Here is a 22,840-nt window from a genome sequence, read left to right as displayed (position 1 = left end):
GAGTTTACGTAAATGTTACCCCCACCGTGTGGAGGTAGAAGGCCCTTGAGTCAAGTGCAGCAAATCGTACTAGTTCAAAACTAGAATTTACAATATCAAATGGCCACCTCTGCACAAGTTGGCTCCAACCTTGACATAGCAACATGGTATAATTAATTCAATACGATTGCAAGGCAGGTAGACGAAAGTACTTAAATGATAATCCACCATTATAAACACAGCTTCCATAAGCGTTGGAAGCGTTTTAACTTGTACGATAAAGGAAAATTCTAATCTGAACTGTTTAACATAACAAGATAAGCTTTACGACATTTGGGTGACGCTAACCGGGTGCCATTTTGGGATATTACTAGCACTATACAATCTGCACTGTCTACGGGATGTGAGTTTCAGAGATAAGAATACGCGGATGTTACTGCTATGCTACTGAACGCTTGTCTCCTCTTTACTGCCATCAGTTGTTGGACTCGTCATTGCACCAAGTCCTGATTCTCCAGCACGATGCAACTGGTTCTCCATCAGATTTTCCTGGACAGCCTTCATGCAGGAAAAGTTCCAGGACTAACAAGTTAAAACAGATCTTTATTGACGTAGTAAACTCTTGAGCTCAAGATGAATATTGAAGTTTTGGTAAACTTACCTGTAGAAGTTCGGTCATCCTGCCAGTGCCATAATTCATCAACGGCTTTGCAACGGATGCAGCCTGGGTATGAAGAGGGGGGTTTACTGGTTCACTGGGTTTTGCTGAGGGAACCTGATTCATGGTACCTTGTTTTGGCAGCACAGGTGGACGTTCTGCTGACACCTCGTGAGAAGCCTCATTATTTCCAGTATCTTTTTTTGGTGCTGGCCCAGATTGTTGAGACACCTTGGCCACTGCAGCGGGCATTGTTACGTTGGTTGATACAACTGGCTTCACCTCTTTCCCTTGCACTACTTCTGTTCCCTTGCTAAGAGAGCCATCTTCTTTCTGCCCAGTTGCTACTTTGCTGCCGACTTGAGTTTGTGAAGTAAGTGTTTCATGAGTTGGTTCAGGTGGTAACTGACCGGGGGTTACTGGTCCTTCAGGTGGCAGCATAGCTAATGGCTTAACTATCTGGACCTCTCTCTCCCTCGAAGACTCCCTGTTAGAAGCTTGGGATGCAGGATTTTGACCAGATGCTCGTCCATTTGTTAAATTGACAGGCTGTAGCACAACAGGAACTAGTGTGCCTCTGGAACCCACTGGAGGGACTGAAGGATGCATTACTATCTGTTTGCCTTTTGAGGACCTAGATCCAAGATTAAGTGATCCATTCCGCTCGGTCCTCTGGCCATGCATCTGAGGCTGGTTTTCAGCCGGAGGACGGACCTCATTTCTTCTTATCATCTGAACATGTGGGGCTACATCATTTGCTGCTGTGACAGGAACATAATGTCCTGGCTTAAAAACAAGACCCCTGTAGTTCGTATTGGAGTCGCCAATTCTAACACTGAGCAAAAAACCGGCATCAAATGCAGCCTCAACAACCCCTGTAACAGCCTGACCTATCATCCCATTATTTACATCATTTATATTTACTTGTTGTGGTTGAACTTCTTGCATTAGTTGAAAGGGTGGAGGAACTTGTGGACGAACTTGAACACGCTTTAAGCTAGGATCTTTACGAGGGCGACCCCTTCTTCGCTTCAAAGGAAGGACAGCAGGAGCACTGGAGCTTTCCCCTTGAACAGGTTGATTCATCTCCGCAAAATCAGGTCCTAAATATGCCTTTCACTAGTTCTCTGAAGTACCTGCCAGCAGATCAGTTTACCCATGTCAACTCGGACACGCTAAGGAGAGAATAAATGAAGAGGTGCATTTAATCATCCAACAAGAGTAAACTGGGCGTCACATACACAGTATTTTCATTTTAGGACAGTACCTTGTGGACACTTTCGACCCCAGGAAAAAAAAATAGAGAAAGGGGCATTCAGTTCCAGGAGGAAACAGTTTCCAATACCTTGCAGAATTTGGGCCAATAGTTGGAAGTGGAAGGAAAAAAGTTGAACCTAATTGACAATAATTTGGCGGAGATAGGACATGGAGTACTGTTTTTTGATAAGTAAGCATTTACAGATACTACAGAAGATAAATTAACTAAAAATAGATTAAACTTGTCTATCTATCTGCAAAAAGCAGAAGAGAAAAGATGACGATAAACCAAATGGGTGCGGCTGAACCACAAAACCAGACACACTTGATCAGGGTGGAAAAGAAAAGAGTGAGGAGAGTGATGAGCAAAAAAAGAGAGTAATATGAGAGCATGACTAATCAACTAATACCTTAGTTACATCATTCAAATTCTGTAAAAATGTGAAGTCCATTCTTCTAAGATAATCAAATAGCTCCTCTATTCCATTTATCTGAAACTATTTCCTTCTTATTATGTTCCAAAGAAGAACGATACCTTTCTATATATGGAAACGATTTAATTTAAAAGTTCCCATTTACCCTTTAAAAGCGTGATTTTATATAGCCACAAAACTATCATGGCATGACTAAGCCCACAATTTGCAGAGCTACTTTTTCCTTTCTTAAACTTAACGCTCAGTCAAATAAAACCTGTAGAAGTTCCTGAAAGTTTTATTCACCTAAAAATGAGAAAAATCAACTCTTAATCTGAGAAATAAGACTTAAGCTTGTATACTAAATCATGCAATAATTATCTAGTCATATACCATGGTCATGCCACAATTCACTTTGTTAATTTGCATCTCGCAATCGCCAAGTGAGAGTTAAAGCCCATATTCCAGTCAAACTTTACATGAATTCATTTAAACAGAGTTGAACCAAACCCAAACAAAAAAAAATATAAGCTTTTTACTGAATGTGAAACATGAAAGTATATAATATAAAAAAATTCCACAGCTCGACACAAATGAAACAAAAGCTATTATCTCTAACCTCAAAAATAAGAAAAATTCTTAATAAGTTGAACAACTGAATATATCCTTATAATTGATTTCTCTATTTTTTTTAAAAAAAAAAACATATAGAAGATGTTCGTTTAACATAACGTATATACACAAAAAATCGTGAACATATAAATAAAACCAGGAAGCTAAAAAACAACAGAGCATAACTGAAGCAAAAATTTGAACTCGAATCCTCCGAAAAATTTCCAAAAAGGGAGAAAAAGACCATACCTCCAGTACTTGCTCGGAGGAAGCTTCAGAACTACGGAAAAAACTAGTAAATTCAAAATTTTAGATTTTGTTAAGCAGATTTAAGGAATGAGATTGAGATAATTAATTAGAGTAATCTGATGCATTTATTTAGCGGAGTGGTGTCGTTTAGAGGCTACGGGGTATTGTATTTGACACTTCGCATTTAATGATGACTTTTTGCTTTTTGCATTTGGACTGTGAGCAAAAGCTAGAATGACAAGGCTGTGATGCTTAGTTAGATAACAAACAGTCGTCTGTGGACAGATGTCCTTTTGACAAATGGGTCCGTCAATCACTTACATACTTGGACTATGGCCCCTGATTGTTTCCTTGGACCATGGCAGAGTTTGTCTTTGGCCTGCAAAAGCTTTCTCGGAAAAAATAGGTGGCTAAGCTTCTGCATGGGCAATCAAAGTTTAGAGATCATTTTAACTGTAACTAAAAAGTAGTTACTTTTAATTGAGAACGCACAATAAAAGCTTCTCCATCAAGATCCAGGGTGTAATAGACGAATTGAGAGAAGAAACGTTTTCCCTGGATAATGTGGATGAGATCATATGGAAGTCTCAAATAAGCTAAAAGAATGAGGACCAACTTCAGATATTTGGCTCTAAAATCATGCGACTTGACAGTCCAAATTTCAAACCTTTAGGCCAAAAGTCTTCAAGTAAAATTGATACTTGAAGTACTCTCTTGCAATTTAAGCCACGTTTGCAACTGCACAATCTGGACTAAGAGTAATCAAGCTGAAAAACTCTAATAACACCACGGACCATTGATGCATCAACATCATTCTCTACTAGTTCTAGAATCTAGAAAAGAATTAGAAGAGAGGGGGAAACAGGTGATCAGGCTGGAAAGAGAGAGATGGAGTGGAGCGACGAGCCAAATAAGAGGACTAACATGAAAGCATGACTAATCAATTAATAGCTTACATACATCGTTCATATTCTGTGAAACGTGAAGTCCATTCTCCCGCAATATTAAGAATATCAGAAGAAACTACAATTAGTCAATTACCACTTCGTTTGCTGATTAAATACTGCAAAATTATTCACATACAATCACTAGCCACATCCAGAAACTTCTCTTGCTAATCCTTTAAACTATCAAATAGCTCCCTCTATTCCATTCTATGTGACACTATGTCTTCCTTAATATGTTCCAAAGAAGAAAGACGCCCTTCTATATATGACAAAAATTTAACTGGTAAAACTTCCCCACACGTTTCAAAAGTACTTTTTCCTTTCTTAACCTTCACACGCAGCCAAACAAGTATAAATAAAATGAAACAGATGGAGTATATAGTAAATTCTCTAGCCAAGGAAGGTAAATAAAAGCTTTAGAAGTCCCTAAGGGCTCGTTTGGTACAAGGGATAAGGGGTAACTAATCCCGGGATTAATGTTAGGATGATATCCCATGTTTGGTTGGGATAAAATGCATGAGATAACTCATCCGGGATTAGTTATCCCGGGATTGTAGTGTTATTTTTATCCCATATTGTGGGTGGGATAACTAATCCCGGGATAACTGGTTCCCCAACCAAACGACCCCTAAAAATTCTACTTGCCAAAAAAGGAGAAAAAACAATCTTCAATCTGAGAAATGTTCTAGTCAAACTTGTATACTAAATCATGCAAACACTACCTAGTAGTACACCTAGGTCATGCAACAATTCAGTTAGTCAATTTGCATCTTGCAAACATCTGAGTGTAAAAATCCATGTTCCACACAAACTTTACACAAATGCAGATAAACAGAGTTGAACTAAACCCAAACAAAAATCAATTTCAATAAGCTTTTTACTGAATGTGAAACATATAATGCAGAAATTCCACAATTTCACACAAAGAGAAAACAAAAACTATTATCTCAAACCTCAAAAATAAGAAGGAAAAAGGGGGGAAGATGGAAAAGGGGGGGAAGCTATTACTAAATCGACCACCTACGATTAGTCCAATTAGTTGAACCAGCATGAACTACATCCATATAATCTTTTCAAAAAGTTTGCTTGTTTCTTAAAGGATTTACACAACAGCACCAAGAACATTCAAATAAAACACGAAAACTAAAATCAACAGAGTATAACTGAAACGCAAATTCAACTTCGGATTCTCCGGAAAATTACTAAAAGATTCAAAAGAACAGAAAAAAGGCAGAAAAAGATTGTACCTCCAGTACTTGCTACTTGCTTGGAAGAGGCTGCAGAGCTAAAGAAAAATCTAGAACTCTTAAATAACTTCAGAATCCAAGATTTTGTTGACCAGTTCTAGAGGATGAGATTGACATGATTACGATGATTAATTCAGAGTAATCTGTTGTTAACTTTTTGGCGTGATTTTCGGGGTATGGGTATTGTGTCATTTAATGATACTTTTTGCACTCGGACATAAGATAGAATGACAAGGCTGGGATACTTAGTTAGGTGACAAACAGTCGTGTGGGGTACAAATGGGCCCATAGCTCATTTTTGGACTTTGAGCACAGCCCCTGATTGTTTTCCGGGCCACGGCAGAGTTTTCCTTGGGCCTGCAAATTTTCTCGGAAAAATTATGTGTGCTGGCCAGTTCTTGAGTCGGCAATCATAGTTCAGACATCATTTTAAATGTAATTAACAGGTAGTTATTTTTAATTGGCATGCACAATAAAACATATATCAAAATCCAGGGTGTAATAGACAGATTGTAAGAAGGAACATCTTCAATCAACAATGTGAATGAGATCATAAGGAAGTTCTCAAATAAGCTAATAATTCAAAGCTCCTCTTCATCCTATAAGGAAGGCGATTTGCCAAAGAAACCATAACGAACCGCCATGAAAGAAGTAATATAAGAGTTTGTGATGTTGAGATTGAAACTTATGATCTTTTTTAGCTTAGGGCCTCTTCACTTGAACAATTTCCTGAGGGAGAGGATACTATAGAAAGAGATCAACAACTTATACTTTGCCCAAGCGATGCGCTCGAAAGGCATTGCTCTAGGTACAATCCATATCTCTTTCCTTGCTTTGCATGCAAGCCGCCCCAGAAGATTTTTGGACAAAAATACACCTAACTAAATATGGAATGACCCCAACACACAATGTTGGAATTTGAAAAGTTCTTGGAATCCAAAACTCAAGTAACGATTTATGGAGTTTGAACTTAAAAAGTTGGAGGATTAGTGCAACCAAACTTATTAACACATTTAAATTTCGATGCTAAATGAGATTTTGAGCTTTAAGTTTTAAATTACTAGCCACCTCCAGAAACTTCTCTTGCTAATCCTCTAAGAGGATCAAATAGCAAGTACTACATCTATTCCGTTTTATGTTACACTATTTCCTTTTTAATATGTTCTAAAGAAGAACAATACGTCTTTATACATGGAAACACTTCAACTTTAAATTTCCCATTTACCCCTTGAAGACTTGTTTTATAGCCACAAAACTTTCATGGCATGATCAAAGCCCACTAGTTCCAAAAATATTGTTTCCCTGCTTAACCTTCACGCCTTGTCAAACGGATGGAGTATATAGTAATTCCGAAAAGTTCTACTTTCCTAAAAATGAGAAAAGATCAATTCTTAATTAGATAGTTAAACTTGCATACTAAATCATGCAAAAATTACCTAGTCATATACCTATGTCATGATCAATCTAGCAAACGCCTTGTGAGAGTTAAAATCAAGATTCCAGTCAAACTTCACACGAATGCATGTAAACAAAGTTAAACTAACCCCAAACAAAAATAATTTCCATAAGCTTTTTATTGGATGTGAAACATGCAACCATATCCATCGGAAACAGCCTCTCTACTTGTGCCAAATTGATCATGACATAGGAATATGACTAGGTAATTGTTGCATGATTTAGTATGCAAGTTTAATCAAAGAGGGTTCGACGTCTATTATATATAGATAAAACATAATTTTAGCGATGTATAAATAGTATAATTTTGCGCCCGGGGGGGTTTCAGATGAAACCTCATGCCAAAGGCTAGCTCCGCCCTTGTATATCGTTGTTTTTGGAAACATGCAAAAGCGTATAATACACAAAACATCTATAATTCAACACAAATGAAACAAAATCTAATATCTCTAACCTCAAAACAACAAAAAAATGGAACACCTTAATGTCCTAGCCTTTGTGCACATAGTTACCTAGTACCTATTACCGGTGTAAAGCTACACGTATCACGTAGAATTAATCGAGTTATGGAACTTACCCAATGATGTGACCTATTAATATTCAAATTTGAGTTATGTGAGGTGACAGGTATTCCGTGAAATTAGTCCACAACAATGATCAAAATAAAAATAAAACACCTAAAACTAGCTCAATTAATTTTTCTAACATAAACAAATAGCCACGACATCATTAACAACATATAAATACAACTAGCATGCTAATAATCAACAGTATCACATAAGCAAAAAATCAAATTCTATCAAAAAACTTCCCAAAAATGATCAAAATAAAACACCTAAAACTAGCTCAATGAATTTTTCTAACATAAAAAAATAGCCATAACATCATTAACAACATATAAACACAACTAGCATGCTAATAATCAACAGTATAACATAAGCAAAAAAAATCAAATTCTACCAAAAAAAATTCCCAAAAAAGAAATAAATTAAAAATTGTACCTCTAGTACTTTCTGGAAGGAGGCAACAAAGCTGAAGAAAAATTCTAAAACACTTTTGAGTAAAATTCGGAACCCTATGTTTTGTTGAGCATGAAATTGTGATAATTACGATAATTAATTAATTTTATTGATTTGAGTAATAATAATCTGCTAGTATATGTACTAGAGTACTTATTTAGCGGGGTAGTGGGGTAGTTTTTAAAGGGGGTATGGGGTATTATATTTATTACTATAACACTTGTCATTTTAATCAATTTTTGCATTTTAATTGCAAGCAAAATATTAAATCCATGTTTGTTTATTAAATTTGCGCAAAATTTCAATTTCAATTGTAAATCATGATTTTAAAATTTAGATTTTTCAAAAAGTGAAATTTCAGATTTTTAATGTTTTTTTACATATAAAATTGGGCTCATAAATTCATATTTTGAAAAAAGAAAAAAAGGAGTCATACTTGAGGTGGATAAATTATTTATATAATACCAAGTGATTAAATTAAATAATTACTAGTTATTATTGTTGTTTTTGTAGATTTGTAAATCTTTGTAAAAGTGTATGTATTTGAAAGTTTGTAATGATATATGATAGTATTTATTTATAAAAATACTATGAAAATATGTGATTTATTAATGCGATGCTTAGGATATTATGTTACCTTATTTATAAACTTATTATGCTCTTATAGTAAGTTTGTGTAAGAGTTGAAGAAATTTTGTTGATTCATGAATTGTGTTTTTTCAATCAATCTATGAGAAAAATACATTTTAAGATGTCCAAATTGCATTTTCATTAAAATTATTATTGAAATTGTGTCCAAACGGGCCCTTACTTAAGATTACAGGTTTCCTTTTGACAGATGGGCCCATATTTCTTTTTTGGGCCATAGCAGTTTTCTTCTTGGGCCAAACATTTGCACGAGTTGTACCATTTGAGCTGGTCTTTAACTTTTGTCTGCTGCTTAGCAATTGAAGTATTGTTTTAGCGGGGACAAGCTCTTTAAAAACTGAAGGTCATAAAGGACATTACTTAAGAGATATTATGATATAAAAAATATATCTATATGTGTGTGTTTCGCAATTTATTTGGTTAGGTGCGCAAAAAGTCTCAACTTACATTTATGCACTTCAACTTTGAATGTGCATAAGAACTAAAACATAAATAAAATTATACAAGTAGACACACGTATTCTTTGTCACATCTACGTAGCGATCTCACAAGAATTATCATATGAATGTCACGCAGGACGCGTGTGCATTCTTATTCAATTTATACAAATTTGAGCGTCTACTTGTGCGCACCCAAATTTCAAGGACATTAATGCAAGTTAATGTTAAGTTAAGGGGCACATTTATGTATTTAACCTTTATACAATAATATTCATATATTACATAACTATTTATACAATATAAATAGATATTTTTTTATAATCGTGGTGTCCAGATCAGCGATAAATATCAGGTTACTTTGTCCAGTTAGGTTAGAATAATGAAAAGAATCACCGAGTGTTTTTTACCTCAACTGGGATTTAAATATTGGACCTTAGGTTCTCAACCCACTTCATTGACCACTATGACACATGTAACGATTGGTTTCGTCGTTATTGAAAATATTTGCAGAAGACATGTGATTCTCATTCGTTTTAAGTGTAAGGAGTAATTCTTTAGCATGGGAGTGCATTAGACATGTACTAAAGGTCATACAATACCCCTAGTACAAAGTTAAGTTGAAAGTATCCTTGCCGATTTAGTTTTGGACTAAGTTTAAACTATAGTCAACTCCAAACGAACACTCCGCCTAGAGTATAAGGAGTTAGGGTTCCAAATACCCCTCAAATTAAAGATATTTGAGTTTTCTTCCCAAACGCAATCGATCATTCGTTAATCCGCTTCTAAGTAAAAAGTTATGACCATTTTATTGAAAACTATCTGTATTGAAAAACTAAGGGCATTGTAGCGGCTCAAGTCGCTATAGGGGGGTCAGATCGCTATAGCGACATGACCAACAGTTTATAATCCATTTTTGACAGTTTTCAGCCGCAAATTTCCAAAATTTCTTTCCTAAGCCTTAGAGGCGCAATTTTCTCTTGGTATGGGTGGGAATTCTTCGTTGAGATAAGTTTCTTCCATCATGTTCTACATTTTTTAATCCTTTAACATCCTAGAATCATTAGAACAACCTTTAATGGTGAAGTTCTTGGAAATTCGAACCCTAAGTTCCTGATATTTTGGGAAAAAAATCTATGGGTTGAATAGTATCACCTAGAATCACTTCTAGATTATTAATTAACAATTTCTAACATGAATTAGTTATTCTAAAACATGAAACTTTATAGTTATGGACCTTGAATTCAATAAAGGGGGAACCTTTAGCCTAAAAACTCAATTAATGGAGTTGGGTTGAGCTTGAAGAAACTATTTTGACGATTCCTTGGATAATGCTCTAGATCGTAAATGAGGGTAGAATTAGTGGGTTTGAATTCTCAAGGTATTTGTTTGAAAAGTAATTTATTCATTACTTTTTTAATTATTATTATTATTATTATTAGATGATTTTACGTTCGAAAATGTGAAGAAGAAAGAAGATCCATGCCACAACTTACTTGTTGCAGCAACTTGACACCCAAATAGGTTATGATTTATGAGTAGTAAATTGTGGTTAGTAATGGTATTCATATTGTAGATTTGACGAAAAATAATGTTTAGGTTTGTGGACATGGAGTTTGGATGGATAAAATATAAATTTAATAAAATAAGTACCTAATTATGTGTTGATATTTTAATATATGAATCCTTGATGGTTGTTTTGTGTTTGTATGACTCTATGGTGGATTGTAATATGAATTATGTGAATATAGATGATAATGAGATGGTGTGATCTCATAATCTAGTTATTTAGCCTAACTATCATAAGAGGGTGAACTTGATATTATGTGTGATAGGAATATAGGATAATCTTTCTTAAGGTTAGTGACGAGGACTGATTATGGTATAATGAGGCAGCGACTTAATGTTATATCCTAAATCAAGTTAGGCTAAAGATTAAGAAGTAAAAAGCATAAACACGTATTACTAAAGCTAGATTGCGAGTTGAATAGAGTTTAATAGATTGTAAGTTAAAGTTATAATTCTCAATCGTAGATTAAATTGGGATAAATAATCAGAATGATTGTAACACGAGATTAAATGTAATTTAAACTTGATTACGAGAATGGTATAGTTTTAACTTCTCGTACTAGTGCATTTTGTATGTATTGAACAAGACCGACTAGAGATAGTTGTTTTAGAGTGTCTGATAAACTATATTCTCTAAACTATTAAATGTGCTTATATTCTCAATCATGATATAACTATTGTGAACTGTATATATTATTTATCGTTTTAATTTCTTAAAAGGTGAGATTCTAAGATGGGTCAATATTCTTGGTAGATTGGATGATAACAATATATATTGGTGAAATAATAAGTTAGTTGATGGAATCCATGTCTCGGTATAGAGATTGATGATACGCCTTTTATGTGAAGCTTATAAGTTTTTGTGTGTAAATAAGACCGGTGAATTTATGAATCCGACATATGAAATAAGCTAAGCATTGCTCTAAAGAAAATTATTCATTATATTAAATTCATCAGTAATTTAATTTATTGATTATTATTTGTAATCTTAACATGAAAAATTACATAAGTGTTTAATGGAGAATTTCAAAATAAAAATAGATGAGTGCAATTACAAATTTTTAGTGGAATGATTTGTGATTTATTATGATAAAAGTAATTTAAGTTGGTATTTTGAATTATTTCAATAATAAGGAGCCTCAGTAATTAATTTTGTGGAGAAGGCACTGCTTCAAGTAGAAATAGACGTGTGTGTTTTTTTTTCTTTAGATTGGCTATAAATAGGAATTCAGAATTGAGTTTTCGATTCAGTACTTGCCCACCCAAGTATCGAGAGACTTCGGATGTTAATTGGGATCACTATAGAAGACTGTAGATTCAAAGACGAACTTGCTTCAAGATATCTGGTCACGCTGAAGAGGTATTTCTTGGTTAACTTGAAGCATTCTTTGCGTGAACTATGTGTTTATGTTGATTGTCTATATTACATGCAAGTGATACTGTCTATTTGCTTCCACTGCGTATGCCTATTTTTCCCACAGAAATTTCAACGTTGCTTTCACCCTGACAGACCCACTTTTGTGGGACTATATTGGGTATGTTGCGCACCTAAGGGTGTGGCCTAGTGGTTCAATTAAGTTTGGAATGAGCATCATGAAATCTTAGGTTCAATTCCCAGCAGGGACAAATACTAGATGTTTTCTTCCCATCAAGCTGCTGGTGGGAGGTGTCAAGTATCCCGTGGATTTAGTTGACTTGCATGCAAGTTGGCCCGGTGTTCTCTAATTAACATAAGAGTTCGATTAAATCTGAATTCACACTACATGGCTTTTTAGAAATGCCGCTGACAACAAAATTTTCTTCATATTCATTCGTCCCAACACATTTCCTAAAGGGGACGTTTGGTAGAGTGTAACGCTATACCAACCTTTTCCAAGCCCAAAACTTGAATAAAGAACAACGTGCTATCTCAATCGAGTTGACTTCTGATTTTGGGGGAGATTTTTTTACGTATACATCGTGCACCATTTTGACGTAGTCGTCAATTTTGTCCGCAGTCCAGTCATCGGTTCTAATGGGAGGAAGAAACTTGACCGTTAGAGGAGCCGGTCTAACGTGTAGGCTGCCCTTCCTCCATGCTAGATGAGTGTTTGTCATTACAATTGGAACAATTGGACGCCGTGTTTGCAATGCCAAGTGCACAAAGCCCTGCAGCGACAGGACACAACAAACTCAGTGATCATCGCGTTCTAAGGTCTCAATTGAACAGATCGAGGAACCTATTACACCAAAAGCTCCATAGGAATCAACAAAAGTAATCCATTACAATGCTAGTAGCCATATGAAGTATATCAACAAAAAAAGGCACTAAAGCTCTCGCTATGCATAGGGTCCGAGAAAGGGCCCCACCACAAGGGTGTACTGTACGCCGCCTTACCTTGCATTTCTGCCAGAGGCTGTTTCCAAGGCTTGAACCCGCCCGTGACCTTCTGGTCACATGACATTAATTTTACCAGTTAGTGTAAGACTCCCCCTTCACATGAAGTATATCAACTAAAGGAACTAATAGTGGAAATCTTGCCTTCTTGAATGGTAGCAATCGTCCATTTTCGGATCTGGGGCCTTCTGGAAATATTATTAAGGATAAACTACATATGTTTCGCAATAGCATGAGCAGCCTGAAAAATTCATCAAACGTATCAGTATATATAATGGTTTCATAAGAACAACACGGAGCTGAACGGAGAATGTACCTCCTTCATGGACTCGATGGCTGCAGCTGGATTAGAACGATCTATACGTAGATGGTTTGCTAAAACGTAGAGCTGCCCGATGAACAGGTACCAAATTATCTGAAAAATATGATCAAGGAAAGTCTAAGTCGATACAAGTGACTTAACAACATATAAAAGGAATGTGATTGAACATGAATATGAACATCTATAAGAAAAACGGGGCAGCCTGGTGCACGAAGCATCCGGTGTTGTTCATGTAGGATCAGGTGAAGGGCCGCGCCCAAGGAGGGAATGTAATGTAGGCAGCCTAACTGAATAATGATATAGCTTTCTATTAACTATCCTCCAACACACATAAAAGGACAGCCCAGTGCTCTTCGGGGAAGGCCCCACCACAAGAGTGTACTGTACGCAGCATTATCTGCATTTCTGTCAGAGGCTGTTTCCAAGCTGTGTATTAACTATCCACCAACACACATGCATATGTAAAGTGTCAAAGTTATACGGAGAGGCTACGAGAGAAATAAGCTAAAAGAAAAGATCATTTCTGTTAGCAGTAAACAACTTCAACTCCTCAACATGTGAGATACAGTATGCATGAACAAATTGCCAACAATCTACTACTTTCGCTCAGTTCATATTCATCGTAAAAGTTACCTCCTTTTTAGCGACGCCAACAGTGCCAGTTGGAGTGAGCCACATTATAAGGAAAATGTCGATAAGAGATGCATGGTTACTGATATAAATTGCAGTTTCCTCGGAATATTCAAGGCCTTCTATTGTTATCGGATTCCCAAGTATCCACATCTGAGATGAACAAATAGGAACCTCATCAAAACAACTTCAAATTTCAACTATAAATTGAGAACTTGAATTTTGCTAGCTTGCTAAATAACCATACAAGTTAATATGATCTTAGCATAACTAACAATGTATGTACCATTGGGAAAAGACAGAGTGTACATCAATACTTTGAAGTTTGGTGTATGAAAAATGCGTGTATAAAACTCACATTTATTAGTTTGGTGTAAACACTTGTGCGAAGAAGTATTTCCAACTTTCTTTTTCCTTTTCTTCCTCATTGGTTTGTCACTGGGGACCCTTTTTGGCCTAGTGGAATTGGGAACCATGCGATCGTGTCAAATTCAATTCCCAACTGACACATAATCATCAACAACGACAACAACAACATACCTAATGCATTCCCACATAGTGGGGTCTGGATCAGTGGCGGATCTACATGTATTCCAGGGGTTCATCCCAACCCCTTCGTCGGAAAATTATACTATTTTTACATGATAAAAAAAAAAAAATTATGTATAAATAATAGAGGCTGAACCCCCTTCGACCAATCCGTATATGTACTACTGAACCCCTCACAGAAAATCCTGGATCCGCCCCTTGTCTGGATAGGGTAATGCGTACGCAGACTATTCCACTACCTCATATGAAGTAGAGTGTCTGTTTCCGATAGACCCCCGACTCAATGCAGATAACAGTATAACAAACACCAAACACAAAAACACACAACAAAAAGAGATAACATATTGCTAACTAATACAGAAAACACGACAGCCACAAAGATAATGCTATAAACTAACACATATCTTTCGCTATTTGTTCAAGTCCCAGGTGGATAGAGTTACCAGTACGAATGTAGCTGGTACTCGTAAAATTAGTGGAGATGCATGCAAACTGAAAAAAAAAAAAACGCACCATCTAATGCATGAGAACATTCAATATTAGACAATATTATTGGAGACAAAATAAGGTCTTACCATCAATCTTCCAGTAACATGTCCATAGATATTCCCTTGCCTTATCCTTTGATATGGCCAAGGAAGAAGCAACAACATAATATATAACAGCCCATATCAATGTAGTAAACATCATTACCACAACACAAATTAACATCCTAATCCATGAAATCAACATAATAACCCAACCATCATCATCTCCATACACCTCTTCTCTTTTTTCATTAGCCACTACTACTTCTCTTGGTCTATCAGAATCCAAAACTGAACCAGAACTAGCATCAAAATAACTCCCAAATCTTCTGTTCTTCAGAAATCCACTAGCCAAACTAGCACTTTCCATAGTTCTGTGAAAAGATTAAAAAATGTCAACTTTATATTAATGAATCTTGAAAATTCTATTGAGTTATTGAGATAGTGGCACAACACGAAAGCAAATAAAGATGTAACTGTGGGGTCCTTTGGGATGAGATAAGTATGTATGTTGCATGCAAAATTTTATTTCGAAATTATTAGCTTTTATCGCACGTACCAAATCACCTTAAAATGTAATCAACTAATGAGAAAAAAGTTAGAAATATATCTTAATACTTTTGCACCACGTTTCAACTTTATAGGAGTTCTATAACCCCCTAAATTATTTTTTATTTTATTTTTATAGCATATATTTATCAGCATTATCACTGAATGAATATACATATCGAGTCTGAAATGGTTTAACTAAATAAATATATGCCATGATTTTCATAAAATTGAGACGTGTTGCAGTACATTTTGCCAAAAATTTAAATGTATTTTGGACCTTTTCCCCCAAACTAATCATGTAAATATATTTAATACGTTTTCCATCCCTACGTGTACACAAAACAAAATGAATTGAAATAGAAAGGGTGGGATGTCTATTCTCTATTGGTTGTTAATATTTGTCTGAATATAACATATGGTCTTTATCTTTGTGATGGATTTCTTATCTTATTTTCTAACTTAAGTTTTGAATTTATTTATTTTTGTTTACAAATAAAAAATTTATGTGGACTCAAAAATGCAGCCTTGTTTTCTTTTTGTGCTTTTTTCTGTTTAGATTATAGTAGGGACCATAACTTTGTGGCACATTTTTTTTTCCTATCATATGATTTTGCATTCAAACAAGAAAAAAAATAAAAAGGTTTTTCACCAAAAAGAAAAAAGAAAGTATATCCTTATTCCACCCTTTCGAAAAGGCTATGCTTTTGATTCTTTTATAAATTAGTTTTAATACAACGTGCGTTACATATGTGCATCACAATCAAGCAATAAGAAGAATAAATTATATAAAATAATAATCAATAGTTAAAAAAAAATACCATGTGCATCAAGTCATAATTAATAGAAATAATTAATATTTAAAATAATTATCATACGCGTGTAAGTTTATATTAAATAGCTAAACATACATTTTTTTTCAATTTGTATATTTCGAAACTCATATATAAACCTCTAATTTCGAAACTCACATATGTTTGTATTTATATTCAAAGTGAATTTCAGAATTCATACACAAAACAAGATTATTTCGGAGCTCATATATTTAACTACTTACTAAATTATAGCCACATCCTGTAATTAACTAAACTTTGGTTACTATATGTCTTATTTCTAAAATTTTGCCACAATAAATCTGATTGGCTATTTGTGTAATGATCTCCAAAACTCATGGGCCGGGCACATAATCCTCTAACAACCCGAGGCCCAAGAGCGCGAATCTCAGAAATTGGCGCACAAATCAAAAAAAATTGCCCCAAAAATTTCACTATAATTTCATTTCATAAAATCCCTCCAAAATTCACATTTGAAATTCTACATATAAACTTCCTCTCCATTAAAGCTCCAGCTAAGGTCGAGATAAATAATGGCAGATTTTGAACCTCCATCGTTCTCTCTCGGCTTTGATTTCGACCTCGATTCGGAGCCCCAATTCAATAATGACCCGAAAATGGATCCGGATCCCGACCCGAAAGATTCGGAGCCTCAATCAACTGTACTACCAAAATCCTCGGTGAGCTTACGAACAATCAATGAAGTTGATGATGAAGAAGACGATGACTTTGAATTCACAAAAATGGATCCGGTTTCGGACCGGAAAGATTCGGAGCCTCAATCAACTGTACTACCAAGACCCTCGGTGAGCTTACGAACAATCAATAAATTTGTTGTTGATGAGGAAGACGATGATTTTGAATTCACAAAAATGGATCCGGGTACGAACCGGAAAGGTTCGGATCCACCTAGATCTCTGAAACGGCTCAAGCGGGGGGCCGCTTTGAAATCCGAACCCGAACCTGTGGCCCAAAAGTTGAAGCTGGGAGAAACGTGGTGTAATGTGGATGATGATATTGAAGAGTTCTCTTCGCAGGAGGATGAACCTAAAGGTAAAAGACTTTACCTTTTCATTGGGATTTTTTAGTCGAATCCTCTGTTTACTTTTTCTAACTGTGTAAATAAATTGTACGTTGAGTATACAGTTGTATGTATATTATATATGAATTATACATTTGCTGGATATTGGTTGAGTGAGCAGTTATCGAAGTTACGGTTTAATCTTTAGTAGAGTTCTATTTCTGTTATAAATTTGTAGATTTGAGCTGGGAAAAGCATAAGCTTTCACCTGTTTTTAGTAGGGTTTTATTTTAGCTACCTTTCTACATTTTTTTGGAAATAGTCTCTTTACCTTCACGAGGTATGTGTATAGTTTGCGTATACTCTGCTTTCCCTAGACCCCATTTTGTGTGATTTCTTAGGGTATGTTGTTGTTGTTGTTGTACCTTTCTGCATTTTGGTGTTTTATTTTCTTAGTTTACTTCTATTTTTGTTATAAATTTGCACATTTGAGCTGGGAAAAGCATAGGGGGCCCTGATTCTTTGTTTCATTTTTGGGGTTTCGAGTGGTGAAATAGTCAATCTGTGCTGATTTCTATTGCAATTATTTTAATTGTATCTTTTAGTTTTTGGGGTTCAATTGCTTGAGAATTGAGATATGTTATTGTCACAATGTTTTAGAGGTGGATTTTGGGATAGTCTTAAGTAATAGTAGCTGAAGAGCTGAAAGGCTTTTATTTTTATTAACTGGGACAGACGACAAGCATGTGTAAAATTGAAGTATCAGATTTTCAGTTACTCTATCACCCAGACAGAATTGAATTTGGGATAGCCTAGTTGTAGCTAAAAAGCTCTTCTTTTTATTTATTTGGACTTGTAAGTAGAGGTGGCGAAATTAGCCTATAAAATCATTACCTGCAACATGTTTGAGATTGCGCTTATAATTGACCTGCCCATTTATTAGCTCATCTCATTTCTCCCCAAGTAACTTTTAACTTGCCCATGTATTAACTCGACCCATATTGACCTGCCTAAATTCGCCCCAACCCGCTCATTCGCCACTCTACTTGTAAGTATATCTAAATTGAATATCATATTTTAAGTTATCTATCACCTTAATAAAATTCAACACTGAAGCTTAATTACGTATTTGCAAGTTAGGGAGCTTGGGAGATTGATGGAAATGAATGAAGGGAAGACTCTTGGATTTCAATAATCTGCTATTGTGAAAACAAGATCCTCATATAAGCTTGCTTTAGAAATCAAAACTTGCACGGGAAGTTCTGTTAAGGTCTGCTTTAGAATTTAAATGCACTGGCCTGTATGTGGTTCAACATGATAATTAATGAGATAATCCAATGTCACTTTGGACAAAGTAATTTCAGAATATCTGTTTTCTCTCACAATAAACATGGGTTTAGAACAGAACATGGTGAACTTACCATATAGACTAACAGATTAGTTTGGTCAAGTATCAATTGTTGTTACACATGCAGTAGGCTTGGTTTTAGGTGTCTCTTAGTTGATTTAGAGATTGTCTAATGATTGAGGGATAAGTGTGCAATTTTTTTGTTATTTTAAAGCAATGGCATCTGAGTCAATTTTTGTGCACTTGATCTATTCCATTGGATACTTGCATCCATGACATGTACAGAGAGACTTGGATGACTGTGTCCAAAAATGAAGCATAAATGAAGAAATCACCTAAAAATTTTCCTCTCTACTGGCTTCAAACTCTAATCCCTTCCGATCTTCATTTTGACCTTGTTAACCATTAGGCCATACCCTTGGGTGTTGGGACAGGTGTGAGATTTAGGGAACTTGAATTTGTTGACAATATTTAGAATTGGAATATAACTAGTTCTATTATGCGAAATGGATGTATGAGATTCTCATAGCTGATACACTTGTTACCATTTTCATAAAAAAGGATTCACATAGAAGACCTTAACTACCTTTGCAATTTAATTATGGCACACTGAAAATTTGTGGTCATTTTGCCTCATACTATGTACTAGAAGCATCATTTGTGGTTGTTTGGTAGACATTGATGTACTTCTCAAATTTCCTACTAGCTGTGTACTCGAGAAATATGGTATGAGAAATGCGCCATAATTATTTGCTTTGTACTTGGGAGTTTTACTATGTTTCAGTAAAACTATGCAGTTAGCGATATCTCTATGTCTAGTCTGACAAATCAGATCTGGCCTCTGGGAATACAGCCTGCCTGACATTTTAATCTCCATCTTTCTTTTAGTCTGACAAATCAGAGCACAGATAAATGATGTAGTTGGTTATAGATTTGTATGAAAATTTATAATGGCTCTCATGCAGTTTTTATGTTGTTTGCATCAGATCATCCCAAATGTCACATTTCCGTGTGTAGCAGTTCAAAAATCCCGTTACGGGGGCAAAGGGTATTATCCTCACAATCTGTAAGCAGATGCACAGGAAGGAAGAATGAGGCTTCAAATGTTTCTTCCATTTCCCAGAGTATGGGAACTAGCACTAGTAATTTTGTTTTCCCAGAGATAACTATTAGTCCATTGAGAAGGTTCCAGCTGATTGACTCTGATTCTGATGAGCCTTCCAAAAGTGAATTCGTGGAAAAAGAATCAGATTTTGTGGATTCTCCTTTGAGCGGTAATCTACAACATAATGGTGCAGATTTAAATTGCCAGAGAAATGCAGGACCTTCTGCTGGAACGTTTAAGACTAAAGATCTGTGGGAAGACTTCTGTTCAGAGAAGACTTTCAATATTCCTACACCTGCTCTTGATGAGGTTTGCGAGGAATATTTCAAATCGGTAAAAGATGGAAAAAGAACTCAAACTACGAAGAGTGGTTTAGCTGAAAGTAACATGCGACCTCAGGGCCCTCTTCTCCCTGTTCACTGTTACTTTTTCCATAAAGATCCAAGAATCCAAAAGTTAGTTCGTGATCATTTACCTCACTTTTTTCCCTTGGGTGCCAACAATATTCCTGGACAATACCAAGATGATGCATCAGTTATAGATTACATGTAATATATTTGCTTCTTTCTTCTCTGTTATTTTTTTTCTCATGAATTATATGACTTATCCCAAAAGTCTCTGTGCATGTCGTCTTCAGGGGTCAATTTTGTCATGACGGAGGTTCTAAGAAAACTTCTCAGAAATCTGCTGTTGTGAAAAACTCTAGAAAGAGCAGAAAGAATGTGAAACAACCTAATAATGTGGAAGAATCACAAGGATCCGAGGGATGGGTGAACCCTAAGAGCTCTGCTGGTATTCCAAAAGATGCTGGCAGGAGAAGGGTGCAGGCAGTTGGCAAATCAGCAGGTCATTGGTACACAGCTGGAGATGGAAAACAAGTAAGTTGATTCGGTCTTAATATTTGGAGCTTGTCATTGATGTTCTTGTTGAAGTTCTTTAGTTAAATAGTCGTCGATGAAACAAATTCATAGACTGTACTATGGATGCTGGTTGTGGGCTGAAATTTGGTTAAAGTTTTGTGCTAGTTTGGCATCTTGATGCCTCTAAACCATTGTCGGGATATGTATGTAAGTGGGCAAATCACTAAGTTTGTCCCATTTTTTCGCAACTTGGAACACTTGTTAGACATTTGTGTTCAGTCTGTGTAGCTTCATGGAATCACCTTATTCCTTTAGAATCGATTCATGACATTCATAGAACCTTTTGGTGTTATATTAGAATTGATTCATGGTGTGCTATCTTCTGTACATCAATCAAAGAGTTGATCTACTTCTTTTTATCAGGTTTACGTTGCCAAAAATGGGCAGGAGTTTTCTGGCCGAAGTGCATATAGATGTTACAAAAAGGTACATTTTCTGTATTTCATTGCTCTCGCCAGGAACCAATGTGTGCACTCAACTCATTGTTCTCATTTCATCTCGATTACTCGATTGTTTTCATTGATAACCTTCGATACTTCTGAATATATACACAATCATCTAATGAATGCATATCTTGTATTTTCCTTTTTGCATATATACACAATCATCTAATGAATGCATATCTTGTATTTTCCTTTTTGCAGGAGAGTGGAGGGATTAAAAAGTCGACAACAAAGACTGCTGGCAAAAGGAAAGCAGCTTCAAAGAAGAAATAGAGCCCCTACAGAAGCGAATACGCGCTCCGTTTACTTGCCATGTTCATGTTAATATGTTCTGGAAATGGAATTTTGTATTACCAAACTATTGTATAGCAGTAATTTGTTTTCTAAGATGACAGATTAATAGCAGAAAAGCTCTATTCTTGATGTTTTGACAACTGATATAATCTGAGGGACAAGATAATTATGTTCTTGCTGTATTCTGCTAAAGATCTATTAGGGGTAATTTGGTAGTAGTTGTGGTAAGATTATTTTTTATGCGGTATTTGGTTTGGTGTATCATAAATAATATACATTGCATAATTTTAAAGGTTTTGAAGGATAAGTGTATCTTTAATCATGCTACTGCATGCGTTAAAACCCCTTTCAGTGGCAAATTGAAAAAGTGTTCTAAACAAGGTACTAGTAATACACAAAATTAATGCATGCATTATTTTTTCTAACATACTCCACCATACCTTTAAGCATAATGTAACAATCTACTCCCTCTGTTGCATATTAATTGACACAGTTTATTATCTACGGTGATTAAGAAATTGTAAACAAGCAAGTAGTTTTATAAATTCACCCCTTATAAAATTTCTTGGGAATTTTATAAACAAGTGTGAATACTATAAAAAAAATTAATCGCAAGCATAATATGAAAAAAAAATAATTAATGTTTTCTTAATTCAGTAAAGTTATCAACTAATATTAAATAATTATTATTTTTATTAAGATGACCAACTAATATACGACAGAAAGATTACATAATTAGCATATCATAGTCAATAAAAGAATCCTAAACCTAATTAAAGAAAATGATTAGCCAACAACAAACCTACAACATTGTCATCTATTTAAGTTTGACGAATCGTATTTTTATAAACTGATTTCAATACTCATTATACTAACATTTTTTTAAGTATTTAGCAGTGTGTTATAGTTTTGTTGTGTATTTTTATATTTTTTTATTTGTTATACTCATAGGTTTATTGAAAACAACCTCTCTATTTCATCTAAGATAGCGATATGAATTGCGTATACTTTACTCTCCTCAGATCCACTTTGTAAAAATACACTGAATATATTGTTCTTGTACTCATATATAGTAACCTCTACAGTTAGATCTTCTTTTTCCTCTATATACAAAAATAAAAAATAATTTCTTCTCATATGTCTTAGCATCGATGAACAAAATTATCATAGACTTATTTAAATACACACAAACTAATCGAAACACCTGTTGAGTTCAATGTGTGTGAATAGAAAATAGCGGAAAAAATGGTGAAGGAAAAGAGAGACACTAATTTAGAAAGTGTACTCTCAAAATAAAAAATTTCACTACTTCTCCCACACTGGTGGGAGAAAGGAACTTTGGAGTGTTTTTAATGAGGAACACTAACTCCACATAGATAGTGAGGCAAGAACAAGGTGGTGCCTTGCTCTGTTGTTGTTGCTTGCTCGACTC

General features: G+C 35.2%; 2 protein-coding genes and 1 pseudogene across 11 annotated transcripts; 1 reads left to right on the top strand and 2 right to left on the bottom strand.

The window, feature by feature from the left end:
• Positions 1 to 178: 178 nt before the first annotated feature.
• Positions 179 to 8,012, bottom strand: LOC107856350. 10 transcript variants are annotated; one of them, XM_016701358.2, is made up of 4 exons: positions 7,819 to 7,982; positions 6,588 to 6,729; positions 641 to 1,773; positions 179 to 561 (listed from the first exon to the last, which is right to left on the bottom strand). In XM_016701358.2, the coding sequence occupies exons 3-4, from the start codon at positions 1,721 to 1,723 to the stop codon at positions 424 to 426; spliced, it is 1,221 nt and encodes a 406-aa protein (XP_016556844.1). In that variant the 5' UTR covers positions 1,724 to 1,773; positions 6,588 to 6,729; positions 7,819 to 7,982; the 3' UTR covers positions 179 to 423. The 10 variants fall into 10 exon arrangements, with proteins under 10 accessions (XP_016556844.1, XP_047249272.1, XP_016556843.1 ...); XM_047393316.1 differs by having other exon boundaries at positions 179 to 537; XM_016701357.2 differs by lacking the exon at positions 6,588 to 6,729 and adding an exon at positions 5,363 to 5,719 and having other exon boundaries at positions 7,819 to 7,968.
• A 4,198-nt stretch (positions 8,013 to 12,210) lies between these two features.
• LOC107856389 lies at positions 12,211 to 15,537 on the bottom strand (annotated as a pseudogene).
• A 1,117-nt stretch (positions 15,538 to 16,654) lies between these two features.
• LOC107856375 lies at positions 16,655 to 21,709 on the top strand. The gene is made up of 5 exons (XM_016701397.2): positions 16,655 to 17,330; positions 19,633 to 20,299; positions 20,389 to 20,629; positions 21,035 to 21,097; positions 21,316 to 21,709. The coding sequence occupies exons 1-5, from the start codon at positions 16,811 to 16,813 to the stop codon at positions 21,385 to 21,387; spliced, it is 1,563 nt and encodes a 520-aa protein (XP_016556883.1). The 5' UTR covers positions 16,655 to 16,810; the 3' UTR covers positions 21,388 to 21,709.
• Positions 21,710 to 22,840: the final 1,131 nt, after the last annotated feature.

This window comes from Capsicum annuum, chromosome 7 (genome assembly GCF_002878395.1).
Source record: "Capsicum annuum cultivar UCD-10X-F1 chromosome 7, UCD10Xv1.1, whole genome shotgun sequence".
Taxonomy (NCBI): Eukaryota; Viridiplantae; Streptophyta; class Magnoliopsida; order Solanales; family Solanaceae; genus Capsicum; species Capsicum annuum.
Note: the sequence above shows the minus strand (reverse complement) of the source record. Positions and strands in the feature narration are given on the sequence as shown.